The sequence below is a fragment of the Coregonus clupeaformis genome, chromosome 12 (assembly GCF_020615455.1).
Source record: "Coregonus clupeaformis isolate EN_2021a chromosome 12, ASM2061545v1, whole genome shotgun sequence".
Lineage (NCBI taxonomy): Eukaryota > Metazoa > Chordata > Actinopteri > Salmoniformes > Salmonidae > Coregonus > Coregonus clupeaformis.
In genome coordinates, this window is record NC_059203.1 from 47,858,741 (window position 1) to 47,873,662 (window position 14,922).

At 42.3% G+C, this 14,922-nt stretch overlaps 2 protein-coding genes across 5 annotated transcripts in view; one reads left to right on the forward strand and one right to left on the reverse strand.

Annotated features, from left to right (window-relative positions):
* Positions 1-51: 51 nt before the first annotated feature.
* On the forward strand, positions 52-4,134 carry abhd14b (abhydrolase domain containing 14B). 2 transcript variants are annotated; one of them, XM_041892771.2, is made up of 5 exons: positions 52-163; positions 2,636-2,850; positions 2,947-3,020; positions 3,105-3,188; positions 3,691-4,134. In XM_041892771.2, the coding sequence occupies exons 2-5, from the start codon at positions 2,637-2,639 to the stop codon at positions 3,868-3,870; spliced, it is 552 nt and encodes a 183-aa protein (XP_041748705.1). In that variant the 5' UTR covers positions 52-163; position 2,636; the 3' UTR covers positions 3,871-4,134. The 2 variants fall into 2 exon arrangements, with proteins under 2 accessions (XP_041748705.1, XP_041748704.1); XM_041892770.2 differs by having other exon boundaries at positions 53-163; positions 2,947-3,188.
* Positions 4,135-4,378: 244 nt separating this feature from the next.
* The window catches only part of cacna2d2a (calcium channel, voltage-dependent, alpha 2/delta subunit 2a), a 237,646-nt gene continuing 227,102 nt past the window's right edge, over positions 4,379-14,922 (reverse strand). For 2 of the 3 annotated variants that reach the window (XM_041892774.2, XM_041892773.2), the window contains 16 exons: positions 14,824-14,884; positions 13,651-13,748; positions 13,353-13,443; positions 13,204-13,266; positions 12,811-12,914; positions 12,538-12,636; positions 12,209-12,312; positions 12,066-12,113; positions 11,864-11,935; positions 11,618-11,770; positions 11,296-11,348; positions 11,027-11,082; positions 10,603-10,726; positions 10,262-10,371; positions 8,439-8,524; positions 4,379-8,256 (listed from right to left, as the gene is read on the reverse strand). In XM_041892774.2, the coding sequence (XP_041748708.1) occupies positions 8,134-8,256; positions 8,439-8,524; positions 10,262-10,371; positions 10,603-10,726; positions 11,027-11,082; positions 11,296-11,348; positions 11,618-11,770; positions 11,864-11,935; positions 12,066-12,113; positions 12,209-12,312; positions 12,538-12,636; positions 12,811-12,914; positions 13,204-13,266; positions 13,353-13,443; positions 13,651-13,748; positions 14,824-14,884 (1,445 nt within the window). In that variant the 3' untranslated portion in view covers positions 4,379-8,133. Of the gene's footprint in view, positions 8,257-8,438; positions 8,525-10,261; positions 10,372-10,602; positions 10,727-11,026; positions 11,083-11,295; positions 11,349-11,617; positions 11,771-11,863; positions 11,936-12,065; positions 12,114-12,208; positions 12,313-12,537; positions 12,637-12,810; positions 12,915-13,203; positions 13,267-13,352; positions 13,444-13,650; positions 13,749-14,823; positions 14,909-14,922 lie in introns of all 3 variants that reach the window. The other variant, XM_041892775.2, reaches the window with a different exon arrangement.

The window sequence follows — 14,922 nt, forward strand, 5'->3', positions numbered from 1 at the left end:
AACTCAGGGTGCTACTCTGTTTATGATCCCCGGCAATACGCGTGATCACCACTGGACGTCGGTAGAATCCAGGTTGCAACTACAGTAGACAGTTTTTCCGTGGAAAAGTGAAACTACTGAGACAACTTTTAGTTCAGACAGGAACCACTCAGACGGCGTGAAGGTAAATATATATGTATCTTGTATGCATTACAATTTAGGCTAATCAAATCATTGTGAATACATTTAAAAGAGAAAACGTTAACTTTGATCACTGTGTGGGCAATACACGCGTTAAGCTGTAACGTTCACAGGAGGTCGATTACAGAAATCTTGCCAGGAATCCTCCATAGGCTACATTTCATTTTGTGTGGCTCGGCCAAGCAAACATGGAATGTAACAGTATAGCTTTCTCTACAGCACAACACACACGCAACCAATTGCATACCGACACTAGATGAACTGCATAGGCTACAATCAATCGGCCACTAACAGGCTTAATGTAGCAGATGAATGTCATTTACACATGCGTTTATCAAATGTTTTTTATGATGTAATATCTGTAGTACTCTACATTTGTTTACAGAGTCTCATATTACATAAACCTTAAACAGGACTTTATGATAAGTACGGAGGAGTATTAGGGCCAAGTGAAGAGAAAAGATTAATAGAAGGTGGTGGTCAAGGGCGTAACTTTGTGTTGCATATTGGGGGGTTCCAGGTCGATGGGATCCAGGGTCAACACACTTCTAGGGGGGTCCAGGGACATGTCACCCTGGGAGATAAAAATAATAATAATAATTGCTGTGAAATGGTTATTTCTGGTGAATTTTGAAGGGGAAATACATCCACAACTTTCCTGATAATTTGGTCAATATATTCCAACCACAACTAAAGTACCAATAATTTCAGTATTACTTTAAACTGTTGGTCTAACTCTATCAGTTCAGAAAGTAACCAGGCTTGGCAATTTTTTTGTAGAACGACTATGAGAAAGTCAGTTCTGGGGTGCTTCAGTTCGATTGAACGTTTGCTACGTTGCATAACGGGTGTACTGAACCACGTTTCCTCAAAATATTCTTCAACTTTCTTGAACAGGTAGCCTATGTTTGCTCCGTTTGGTGGTGTGGCGGTGTGGCGGTGTGGCTTGAAGCAATGAGTGACGTATTTGAAGGGCAGCCGTGTGTTTTGAACCCACAACCCAACCTATTTTTTTTTTCAACTGGTCGTTCAGAACGGCACTGTTTCTGTTTAATTTAACGTTACATTACATATCTTTTTTTTTTACTGAACGCAGCTCTGGTGACTTTTCTACTCCAAAATGTATTAAAATAAAATGAGGGGAATTTTCCCCTCCAAAAATGTGCCTAACAACATATTGGTCCTTTTAATCAGGCTGGTGTGTTATTTAGCAATAAGCATTATCACCTGTAGCCCAACTAATGCAGCATAGTGGCTATAAATAAATAGGCTGAAGCATGGGGTTGCCCATCTGTATTTGTGGTAATCATTAGCTAGATCCGTGCTTTCTAAACTTTTTTTTGTCATGGCCCCCTTTCATCATGCGGGAACATCATATGCCCCCATGGCTTTAGTAACAAGGTTTCCACCGACAAAACCAACCTGTACTCAGGGGTAGACGTAACATACTAAATGTAAATCCAGGCCACACCAATTAGTTTGATATGTTATGTTTCGTATGGTATGTATTCATTTGTGAATCTCCATCATCCATTTGGTATGATATGTTACAAATTGCAATTCATATGATATGTTACGAATTTCAATTTGTTGTGGCTAGGGATTAGGGTTAGGAATGTTAGGAATTAGGTTAAAGGTTTAGTGGAAGGGTTAGCTAACATGCTAAGTAGTTGCAAAATAGCTAAAAAGTAGTAAGTTGCTAATTAGCTAAAATGTTAGTTGTCCGTGATGAGATTCGAACGCCAATCCATCCCGACCAATTTTGCCTTAAGTAACCTTCTGTCTTATGTAACTATACCAAACGTAACATATCATACTATTTTGAGTGTCCCGGATTTCTATGAGCTATGTTACATCTAGTCTATGAAACCAGGCTGACAAAACATACAGTAATGGCTAAAGCATCAATGCAGCCATTTATTGCAATACCATATGGTTTCAGTTTGTCAAATGAGTCCATATGCCATATCGTGTTGGGACCTTTGGTCGTGTACTGCCATCGGCGTCGTGCGCGCCTAAGCTTCACACCTTGAGGATTGAGTGATCAGCTTGATTATAGATCTTTTGTATAGTGTCTTGTGTTACTACAAAACCTCTCTGAATTGCATGAAGATGCAACCATCTGTAGCCTTGCATTTATCTATTACTGTTGATTTCACTTTGCACAAACGCCAATATCACATCCAGATCCGTGTGGTTCTTCCTTCTGAAAAGACCCAGTCTGTGACAAAACCTCTTCATGGTCCTAATACTTACAATAATATGGTTATTACGTGCTAAAAGAGCAAGAATTTCCTTGTTACTAAAGCCAATTCTAAAGTATAGTTAGTTGTTCATTAGTTATAATTATTATTATATAATTCTTACAGACTGTGGCTTTAATAAACTTTTTCACCTTCTTTCTTCTGATATTTGGTAATGATATATATATTTTTATTTCAAACATCCTTCATAGGATGTGTGCTGCTAAAATGACAGAAGGGAGCTTGCATGTGGAATCCTGCAAGGCCCCTATGTTTTACAGACAAGCTGAACCGGCTACAGGTGAAGTCCATCTGTCTGTCCTACTTCTGCACGGCATCCGTTTCTCATCTGAGAACTGGCTCAATATAGGAACACTGGAGACATTGGCCAAAGCTGGCTATCGTGCAGTGGCCATCGACCTACCAGGTGAGCTTCAGTTGTGAATAGTAGTAAGTGAGAATGTATTACTTAATTCATCTCTGACCTGTAACTCCACCTCTCTCTTCCTCTCCCCACCCCCAGGTCTTGGCCAGTCTAAGTCAGCAGTGGCCCCCTCTGCTGTTGGAGAGCTGGCCCCTGGTGGGTTCCTGAAGCAGGTGTGTGAGGCACTGGGAATGGGGCCAGTGGTGGTGGTCAGTCCCTCCCTGAGTGGCATGTACTCCCTGCCCTTTCTCTTCCAGCACGAGGCTCTGGTACGGGCTTACATCCCTGTGGCTCCCATCTGCACTGAGAAGTTCACAGCAGAGCAGTATAGCAGCATACAGGTGTGTGTGTTGAGGGATTTTAGCTCTCTGCTCTTTCTTTTCTCCTCTGTGGTTGGTTTCTCCTCTGTGGTTGGTTTCTCTTCTGTGGTTGGTTTCTCTTCTGTGGTTGGTTTCTCTTCTGTGGTTGGTTTCTCTTCTGTGGTTGGTTTCTATTCTGTGGTTGGTTTCTCCTCTGTGGTTGGTTTCTATTCTGTGGTTGGTTTCTCTTCTGTGGTTGGTTGCAAACACTGATTTTGCACCTATGAAACATGCCTTGTGTTTGGGTGCTCTGTGTGACTTTGGTCAGGATTCAATCCGAACGCGGGTTGTAGACAATGCAGCTTTTAAAGGCAATATCCGATTGAGCTGACATATGCAGCGTTTACCGTGCATGCGATATCTGCGAACGCGGAAACATTGCCTGTAAAATCTGCATTGTCTACAACCTGTGCTCAGATTGAATCCCGGCATTGTATGTGATATTGGGTAACATTTGAACTAGCCACCTCCACTTTCATTCCAGACTCCATCTCTGATTGTCTATGGAGACCAGGATGCTCAGCTTGGAGAGGTTTCTCTGAACAACCTGAGAAGCCTGGCCAATCACAAGGTTGTGGTGATGAAAGGAGCAGGACATCCGTGCTATCTGGACGACCCAGCAACATGGCACAGAGCTCTCATTGACTTTCTCAATGCGTTGTGATGTTGTTCAGTGTCATTGAGATATCGGTCCATGGATGCAACACTATACGACCAACAATACCTATTCAAACATTCCAACATTTCATTATATAAAAAATCTATACTGTATGTTGTTTGTTATTTGTCAAAAGCTAGTATAGAAGTTTTTATATCAAAGACTAACTTGTGATGTTTTGGGGACCTGTAACTGTGGTTCAGTACAACCCATTATGCACTGATGACATACTGTACCTGTACTGTGTGTTTGTAGCCTATTCTAATAAATTGGTCATTTAGCAGACGCTCTTATCCAGAGCGACTTACAGGAGCAATTAGGGTTAAGTGCCTTGCTTAAGGGCACATCGACAGGTTTTTCACCTAGTCGGCTCGGGGATTAGAACCAGCGACCTTTCGGTTACTGGCACAACGCTCTTAACCACTAAGCTACCTGCCGCCCCCATTCTGGATGTATGTACCTGACATGAGTCCTGGTATTTCAGAGATGCAAAAACAAACACCACAAAATGAAATGAAGTGAAAAATATGAACATTATTTAATAACTGATTCTCTGTAATAAACAATTTGAAAATATTTTACAAGGAGTCACAGACACAATATTTTACAAATCTTGCCCTCTTCTTTTTTAGCTTGATCAGTACAAAAGAATGGAGCGACATGGACCAATGCCCAGAGAGAGGGAGCTAAATCTTCCGCGCACATACATACACTCACACACCCACAAAAAAGTAAAAAAAAAAAAAAAAGAATACTGTTGATTTCAGATCTCAAACTTATCTTTACTTTATTCCTATTTTTTACTTCACTTAAAATTTGACAGATTTTACTATTTTTTTGTTACTTATTATTATTTTTAAACACATTTGGCAAACATGGTCACATAGCACCAGACTACAGACTACAGAATCACATACACGTGTCTTTCCCACAGAGACGCACCTACACGGACACGGCAAGGGTAGGGCGGGGCAGGGGAGGAGCCACATAAAGACCCTCCCTTTGGGGATGGCCATAAAGCAGACCCCTTCCTCTCACCCCAAGCTATTCCTATTTTTTTTGGGGGGGGCAAAAAGTAAATTTCGCAAACCACAGAAAACAGACCTGTGTCCCTCAGCACACTCTTGGGTCCACTTCTGGGACACACAGACATACCCATGATTCTTTGACTTTCTGTTTGACACAGTCCCATGCTGATCTGTGGAGACCCACTCCCTGAGCTAGCCTCTGACATCCCACACAGGGGAATAGACATCCTTGGCTTACTTCAGTCTAGAGCTGAACATCCCCCCATCTGTGCATGTGTAGGTATAACTGTTAGTGTTACATGTGAATGTAGCGATCTACAGAGGGACAAACAATTGCTGTGATAGAATACAATAGAACTACAAGAGTCATTTCTAAAATGGTGGACCCATACATTGAAAGGAGCCAATTGCAGATTCAGAATTTCATTTTGGCCCAGTCTTTCATTGAGATAATGATGCAGTTACCTAACATTTTGTCTTGGCAAAAATGATATTGTTCACTGTACATTATGTGTGTATTCATGGTTACACAGTAAAGGAGGTTTTGGGGTTTAGATTATGATGTGTTCACGTTAACAAACTGAGACAGCGAGGAGGAGTGGAGGGATTTCAGAGTCAACACAAATTCAGACTTAGATATAAACTATGAAAGTCCTCCACTCCAAGCAGGAATCAAAGGGCGGCATGTGTACAAGAAACTCACATCATTTTATATAGACGAACGGACATATCAAAATCTAAACCCCTTCAAATTCAGAGCTCAACATTCTGGGTTGGGAAAGTCTTCGGAGAAAAGTAAATATTTGGGAGGCTCATTGTGTGTGTATGTTGTGTGTGTGTGTAAGAGAGAGAACACTGAATTAGCGCTTGATAGAACACTAAGGCATTAAGAGAGGCTTCGTCACTATGTTGCCTTAGAAACAGAAACACACTGACATATTAAACATTCTTTTGAACACCTCTGTGAATGCAGGGGCCACATACAGTATGCAGCCCCCTCATGACAACATATTGAGCAAACCGGTCAGAAAAAAAAATGGATTAGCTCATTTTTATCTCCATTACTAAATCTGATATAACACTTCATCCATTGGAATTGGAACAACAAACAGCTACACTACCACAACTGTCATTCCTCATCCTCTCAACCCAGTTTTAAATACATTCCCTTTGAGGGTTAACACAAACAAACATACACCCATACACAAACACAAACGCACATATGGTTCAGGCAGAAATGCAACGATAGCAGTCAGGTAGCGCTATGGCCAGTTAATTCACTTTATACTGATAGTGTAGCTCTATAGATCGCCATGTAAAGGTACTGTACAGCAACTCTATATGGTGGCAGTCAGGTAGCCCTGGTATGGTACAGCAGCTAATAGCCACAGCCAATTTGATGTCTACATTAAGCTACAATATCCTCTTAGTCAATATGGTGTATAAAGCTACCGTAGATATATAGCCAATAGACTGACTCTATAAAGATCTTGTAGCTCCATAGCCATTAGGGTGGCTGTTCTATAAAGATACTGTACAGTAGCTCTATAGCCAATGCTTTCCAAAACGAAGTGCACCAAGGCACAATGACAACAGAGCGTGGCTCCTAAACATGGGAGTCTAATGACGTTTCACTTCAAATTGATCACAATGACACGTAACGGATTACACACCCAGACTGCAGCTCAGTTGTCACCATAAGCAGTAGTGACCTTTGCTGCATTTCTTTATGTGGGAAGTGTTAAGCCCCAATCTCCCAGCAGCAAATGGTCTGAAGTTATACAGCATCTGTCAAAGGTAATACAAGCTAAGGTCTGCCAAAACCCACCTGCATCTAAAATGAGATGCTTATGGGCCGGTCGGAATAGATATTTGTTTATCTGCTGTGGTGGCAACAGATTATAAGCGCATACAAATACAGTCCTAGGAATATTAGCGGACCTGGTGGAGCGGCTGTATGAGGATTGGTAGAGGGGTTAGCTTTCACTGGGGTCCTGCGTCATCCATCTGTAGCAGAGGTCAGAATGTCCATTGATCAGAAAGGATAGTACTGTATTATACACCACCTACAGCAATGAAGCCCAAAAGGTCTGAATTTTCAGAGGCTAAATACAGATCCCTAATAAACAGTAGTAGCCTAGTATTTCTTGTTTTTTGCAAGGGAAAAGTTATAATTCACTCTGTCTGATTCGGACACATACTTACCAATTCATTACCTAACATTAGTCAACTATGATGATCAAAGATGTCAGATGTTATTCCTTGTAAGACTACTACTTGATAGAGTAGTTCCATATTACCATTTGTTACAATGATTATATATACACAGTACCGTGCTTCCTGGGGCAGAAAAAGTTCTAACTTCAAGTGAAGAACAGTAGATGTGCACAAGAAGAATCGGTATTCAGCCGCTGTCAGTTAAAAACTCAGTAATTCCTAACACTTTTTCTGTAGCTTCCGTTTCTGGGGTTTTCTTTTTCGACTCACTAATTTGGCTATACAAATAAGACCACATGAAAAGTCTATCTCATTTTGGCAAGAAGTAGATATAGTGCATAAATAAATTAATGTAACACCTAACAACTTCCATTGCAAATGATACTCTAATATATGGTTTGAATACTCATCACTTCAACAGTTTATAATTGTATGTTTTTGTATACTTGAAAGTTCTTTTTTTCCTTAATTTTCTTGTTACAGTAACTATAAATGGCTGAATGGTATGCACAGTAGCCCCCTATTAGAGGCACATGACAGAGTGGTGAGATTCTGAGCAGATCAGAGATGAATGAGAGCGATGGAGGCAATGTCTCCTCATCCCGTCTGACTAACAGAGACAGAAACAGACAACCTAAACTCTGCTGTATCCATGACGGCTGGAGCTCTGTGACATGGCATCCAACTTGTCTTTAACTTTTCACTTGTAACTTGTCCTGTTGATGTGGGTGGGGTCTTTTTTCTTTTCTGACAGCCTCTGATGATTGTAGTTGTTGGAACACCACCTAAATCTCTTCACATGGATGAAGGTAGGTAACTCGCTGAGAACATAAAGGTCCTGCAACCGTCACTAAGAAACAACAACAGAAGCTAGCTGGGTACAGTAGTGCGGTACTCAGGGCTTCCGAGTTGCAGTGACAGGAAGTCCCATTATTACCTATGACTAGAGAAGGGGCGGGGCATAGAGGGGAGAGGGCGGGGGCTTTAGGATGGACAAAGCTGGTGGGAGCAGACAGGAGGAAAATTAAAGTAGGAGGGGTAGAATATGGGGGCTGGCGATTGGATAGAGCAGGACGAGCTGAATCATGACCAGGGTCTGAAGGGAGGGGCGGAAGGAGTGGCCCCGCCCACAGTCTGATGTGTTCTCCTGGAGAGGAAAGGAGACATTTATAGAGTGATACAGTATAATAAATAAAAAATACAAAATGTATATCTATGGTGTGTGTCTAAGTGAAAATAGGGTCTGTGCATATGAGCATATTTACAGTATGTTTATTCTAGTGTCTGTGTACACGAGTGCTGAGTTGTCCACTCAGTTGTAAGTCTTACAGCGAGATTGTAGTCGTAGCACACAGTGGGCCCTCTTCGATACCGCGCTGCACTCATATCCTCACATGATGGGTTATCCTCCTTGACTGGAAGACGTGTGGTTAAGGAATGACACACACTACCTACATGCATACTGTATAGTCACTCTCAAAGTCTCTATGTGTTTACACACCTGCCCTATAGCTTCCGCTCCCACTTACACAGGTTTATGCCATAAAAAAAAACATTTAACACAAAGATTATCACAACATACAGCTTTGGTTAGAATAGGCAGCAAGGGCTGAACTGGAACAAGCCCAAATTCACATGGTTTGACAATAACACCAGTGAGTTGAATGTGAAAAATAAATAAGTCTATAAAGAGAGACAAGTGAAAGGAGAAGATTTCCAACAGCAGGTGTGCATGTGTTGGTAACAATGACTGTATACATGGATGGACAAAACCATTGATCTACACTGAACAAAAATATAAAGTGTTGGTCCCATGTCTCATGAGCTGAAATAAAAGATCCCAGAAATTTTCCATACGCACAAAATGCTTATTTATCTCAAATTTAGTGCACAAATTTGTTTACATCCCTGTTAGTGAGAATTTATCCTTTGCCAAGATAGTCCATCCACCTGACAGGTGTGGCATATCAAGAAGCTGATAAACAGCATGATCATTACACAGGTGCACCTTGTGCTGGGGACAATAAAAGGCCACTCTAAAATGTGCAGTTTTGTCACACAACACAATGCCACAGATGTCTCAAGTTTTGAGAGAGCACGCAATTAGCATGCTGACTGCAGGAATGTCTAACAGAGCTGTTGCCAGAGAATGTAATGTTAATTTCTCTTCCATAAGCCGCCTCCAACATCGTTTTAGAGAATTTGGCAGTACGTCCAACCGGCCTCACAACCACCGACCACGTGTATGGCATCGCGTGGGCGTGCGGTTTACTGATGCCATCGTTGTGAACAGAGTGCCCCATGGTGGCGGTGGGGTTATGGTATGGCCAGGCATAAGCTACGGACAACGAACACAATTGCATTTTATCGATGGCAATTTGAATGCACTGAGATACCGTGACGAGATCCTGAGGCCCATTGCCATGCCATCCATCCGCCGTCATCACCTCATGTTTCAGCATGATAATGCACAGCCCCATGTCGCAAGGATCTGTACGTGTACGACAGCGTGTTCCAGTTCCCGCCAATATCCAGTAACTTCGCACAGCCATTGAAGAGGAGTGAGACAAAATTCCACAGGCCACAATCAACAGCCTGATCAACTCTATGTGAAGGAGATGTGTCGCGCTGAATAATGCAAATGGTGGTCACACCAGATACTGACTGATTTTCTGATCCACACCCCTACTTTTTTTTTTTAAGGTATCTGTGACCAACAGATGCATATCTGTATTCCCAGTCATGTGAAATCCATAGATTAGGGCCTAATTTATTTATTTCAATTGAGTGATTTCCTTATATGAACTGTAACATCTTTGAATTTGTTGCATGTTGCATTTATATTCTTGTTCAGTATAAATTAACCTTATAACTTCTTCCAGTATGTTATATTATTATAACTTCTTCTGTGTGTGATTTTAAAATAATAGTTTCAAGGACATAAATCTGCTACATCTGCAATTATTGGTACCGTGATTGTTTTCAAAACATTTTTGGATTTACACGAAGATTGACCACGAAGCAATTTTTCCATTCACTATAATGTGGGATCCTGTTCTCGGCTAACAATGCCTGCAGTACCGCGGTCGGCCTTGAACATCCGTGGCTTCAATGAGAGGGGGCAGTCGTTCTCCCCTGATTGGTAAGGATACACTCTGTCTCCGCCTGGGACAGTTTCTCCACCTCGCAGGTGTTGCAGGGCATCTTCTCTGCTACCACAAACAGCAAGTTGGTGTTGTTTAACCTCTTGGCATGGATCAGCCTACACAGAGAGAGAGAGACCGTGTCAACAACAAACTCTTCTTATATCACAAGCTTGTTTACTGTTGGATCAGCTCCATAGGATAGTCTAGGCTCATTTACTTAATGATGTTACTAATTCATTAGTTCTGATAGCATTGAATCAACTTTTAGATTCATTAAGGACTATTACCGAACTGCGTGTTCCATGAACCATGTTTGTGTATGAGTTGTTAGTGTATAGTGAAGTCACCTGGAGCAGTTGCCACAGTCCTGCAGGATGTCATAGGAGCTGCTGATGTTAGTGAAGTAGAACTGAGTCTGTATCGTCACACAGCTGGTCTCTCTGGAGTCCATCCCCTCAGCCTCCACCTCATCTACAACACACGGACAAAGACAAATACATTTGTATTTTATTTTTATTAAACCAACAACAATACAATACAAAAACAATACAAACGTCTGCTAAATACAAATGGCTGCTCCCATCAGTGGGTGCTCTGATCAGTGGTTGCGCTCGCCCCCACCAGATATATCACTAGTACAGTCTAGTGTTGCAATCGCTTTCCATTATAAAGAAACATATATGACAGTGATATAACACTTCAAAAGTGTAGGGTAAACACATAGAGCACCTCTGATGTGCAGAAAACAGAATATCTCTGCTTTGTACCCACCTGTGATAAACCAACTGTGGTAAGCCATTCCACAGAGCAGCTGCTGAAATAAGGACCTGGGGTGGAAAGGGAGATTTTGATGTAACCTTTATTTTGACAGGGAAGACATATTGAGACCTAGGTCTCTTTTCTAAATGTTCCCTGTATAATACAATATAAAATACCCATTAAACATATGTATTTTATATTGTTTTAAGGATGCAAATATGTGGCTTTGTTTTAGCAGTGTGTGTTTCAGGTTATAGTATTTTTGTATTCTCTGGTCTTACCAGGCAGCTGCTGATGTCCACCAGGCCAGGTTCACAAAGTCTGCAATGGTGGGCTGACCACCCCGAGAGGAGAAGAGGGAAACATTAACACATGAACACATTGAGTATTCACAATTTGTTATTTGCCAGCCTTCAAGCTTTCAAGCATTCCACTGATGGGTGGAAAGGGAGATTTTGATTTAACCTTTATTTTGACAGGGAAGACATATTGAGACCTAGGTCTCTTTTCCAAATGTGCCCTGTATAATACAATATAAAATACACATTAAACATGTGTATTTTCATTAGGGCTACAGCCAAAAGCTTTCATTGTTGTCCTTACCACAAACACTCCTCTAGGTGCAGCCCCGGTGTTGCTGCTTGGCACAGGGTCACACACAGACTGGTAGTCAAAGGACTGCTTCCGGTTGTAAAAGGAGTTGTTGTAGAGAGCATGCATCAGGTAAGGGTCCACCTCACTGAAGAACATGCCAATCTGTAGAAGAGAGGGAATACAGAGTTATACAACACGCAGCTATGTCAAGGATAGACTGGGTTCAATAAAGCTCTGTATTAACTGTCTGGACACCTTGTTCCAGTAGTCCTTCTGATTGGACATGATCAGGAAACCACCGTCATCCACCAGGTAACACAGAAGGTCCTGCAGGTAGAGGCACACGCGTACAACAATGACGACCCCCACTGGATGTCTGTTTTACTCTACACTATGTCTGAGTTTCATGCATATTCTACCATTGAAAACATGATAGTAACATTATTACTAATCTTACTTCGCTGTTGGCATCACAGTCCATCTCACAGCCACTGGTTGGTCCACACTGCCAAAAACAAATAATCAGCAAGGATCAGCAAAAAAAAACACAGTTCATATGTTTGTGTGGGTTCAATTCCTGGTTGTCCTTATGTTTGTTACCGTTTGTTGGACTTGGCGGTTGTCACTTGTTGGACTTGTTTGGTTGCTAGCCAGGATCTTGAATTTGTCCACCCAGGCCTCAAGATCCAGCTTTACTCCAACCACTAGTCATACACAGAGTGAGAGACATTGAGATATTCCCAAAGACATGAAAGAGAAGGGGGGAGAGAGAGAGAGAGACATTTTCCTCCTACTGTGAGACATTTCTTTCCCTCCAAATTCCTACTATGCCTGCAGTTGAGTAACAAACCACACTACTAATCATGCCTCCACCAATGCTAATGAACCCTTCCCTCTCAGAGTCCCAGGGTTTTGCGGCGACGGCCCACCTGCAGGTTTGATTGTCTTCCCTCCCACTGTGATCTCCACTGCAGTGCTGACCAGGATCCCTATGGTGTCGTTCTCTGGGTTCAGCAGCTCATCATTCACTGTATGGGAGGAGGAAGATGAGACAAACAGAGAAGACAGGAGGGGTAGAGGAGGAGGAGGAGACACAGAGGAGACAGGAGGGACGGAGTGAATAACAAACAAGTCAATAGAACAGATCCCATAAGGATTTTAGTAACAGCGCCTGGGTGGTGGTGAGACAGATGATTACTCACAGGTACGATAAGGCGCTCTGAAGATGTAGCCCTTGTTGTCCAGACTGCGGCGGTAATAGCTGGCGTTAAAAGGCTCAGGGTCCTCCTCCCAGGTCTCAGCAGCCCTGAGGATCAGCACAACATTAAAACTCATGAGCTCAGAGCCAGGGCAAGAAGCTACTAAAGTGTAATGTATAATGGCAGCTACCTTGGTCCCAACTATCCTGGATTTTTAGTACCGGTTTATATGTTTGTTTACAAGCAAGATGATCAAAATGTACACTTTAGATACGTTTAATTTTATTTAACGTTTTAGGCACTTGACTTTGGCACTTGAAATTGGTCCAATGTTTCAAACAAATGTTTGGGAGGCTTTACATGCAATGTACTGTACATACAACTTAAAATACTCACTTGTTGGGAAACACTCTTGTAATCCCTCCATCTGTTGCAGCGAACACTGCCAAAAAGCCATATCTGCAAACCAGAACAGGAGAGTGAGAATACAGGAAGTACACAAACTCTGGATATAACACATAGTACACATGCAATCCTCTACTCACGTGGTGAGGTCTTTGGTCTTCCACACCTTCTCCACCAGCTGTCTGATGATGCCAGTGTCCAGGATGAGGTTATGAAGGAGCAGGTTGTCACCTGGTTTAGACCATAAGGAGGAAGGGGACATGATTTAAGAGGCATTATGATTGTCAGCAAATTGTTGATTGTGATTGTGCATTAGAATACTGTGTATAGCGGTAAAACGTAAACAATGAGAATTCTGATCCTGCCATTACATTTCCACGTGGAGAGGTTGCAGTAAGAAGAGAGGTAGTATCTCCCGAGGGAAATGGAGGGACTCACATTGTTTGGAGTCAGGAGTCACCTTCTCCATGAGAGCGATGAAGTTGAGCAGGAAGTCAGTGTTGTTGTTGGAGAGCTCCAGCTCACTGCAGTATTCCCTGAGGACAGTCGGCGGTGACATTTTTTAGCCCCAACAACAGTTGAGAACAAACACACACATACAGTGTCTGGCTTCCCACTTGCCTCTAACAGTATATTCTTTGAGCCGGGATAGGGACAGCTCTTATTTACTATGCATGAACCCAAATGCACATTCCCAAACACTCTCACAGCACACACACTCATAGAACTCATATGCATGCATGTCCTGCGGTTGTCAGGATATTCAAACATGCTGACGAGACAGGCTGTCAGAGTGAAATATGGCGTAGAGGAGGGCTGGTGAACGCAGCACACACTGACAGCAGACTGAGTGAATGCACTTGTCAGTCTTTCAGCACAGAGCTGGGAGCTTACTGGATGAAGGTTTGATCATGACAAAAAGAAAACATGCAAAGGGAGGGATTTTCATTCACTTTTTTATACACATTAACTTTATACTTTATCTTTATCTTCTCAAAATTACATACTGAACACACTCTGGAATACGCAAACACACACAAAACCATGCAGCACCAACAGGCGCCATGCAAAGGGTGTGTGGGAGCACAGGAACAGTGCTTGGGGCAGGGAGGGTCCGTTTTGGAATGGGACGGGTTACTTGGGTGGGAAGGGAGAAGGATTGAATGCACTGAAATTCCAAATAAGTGGGCTATATAAATTCTGTTGTTTTCAGAAACAGCAAAATAAAAACACAAGTATCGTCACACTCCTCACTTTGTCAACAAAAAACACACAAAGTCAAACCAGGATATGAGAAAACCAACAGCAACAACAACAACATAACCAAAAGCACAGGCTTGAACCCCACAAGAAAAGAAATGAGAGTTGTGACTGACAATAACAAATGACCAGTGGCTGAGGAGACTTATTGGTGTGATGTTGAAGTGTTGAAGGATTGGGGATTGGGGTTTGGGCATGGTGGTGGTGGTAGATAACAAACAGGGTAATGCTGTGGGCTGACGGTGGTGGATAACAAACAGGGTAATGCTGTGGGCTGACGGTGGTGGATAAACACTACAGTGAGGACCATCAAAACAAATGGGAAGAGAGCAAGCATTCACACAAAGCTACCTGGGAGCTATGAATACATGTCCTTCAGACTCAAAACTGTTTGGCAGCAGAGATTCAAAATCTGCAACAGAAAGGGGAAGATTATCTGGGAAGAGCCAT

Bases quoted from the DNA above. Each gene is read 5' to 3' on its own strand.
- abhd14b (XM_041892770.2), top strand. From the start codon at position 2,637: ATGTGTGCTGCTAAAATGACAGAAGGGAGCTTGCATGTGGAATCCTGC. The intron at 2,851-2,946 runs GTGAGCTTCAGT...CCCCACCCCCAG, and splicing joins AGTGGCCATCGACCTACCAG to GTCTTGGCCAGTCTAAGTCA. The intron at 3,189-3,690 runs GTGTGTGTGTTG...CTTTCATTCCAG, and splicing joins AGCAGTATAGCAGCATACAG to ACTCCATCTCTGATTGTCTA.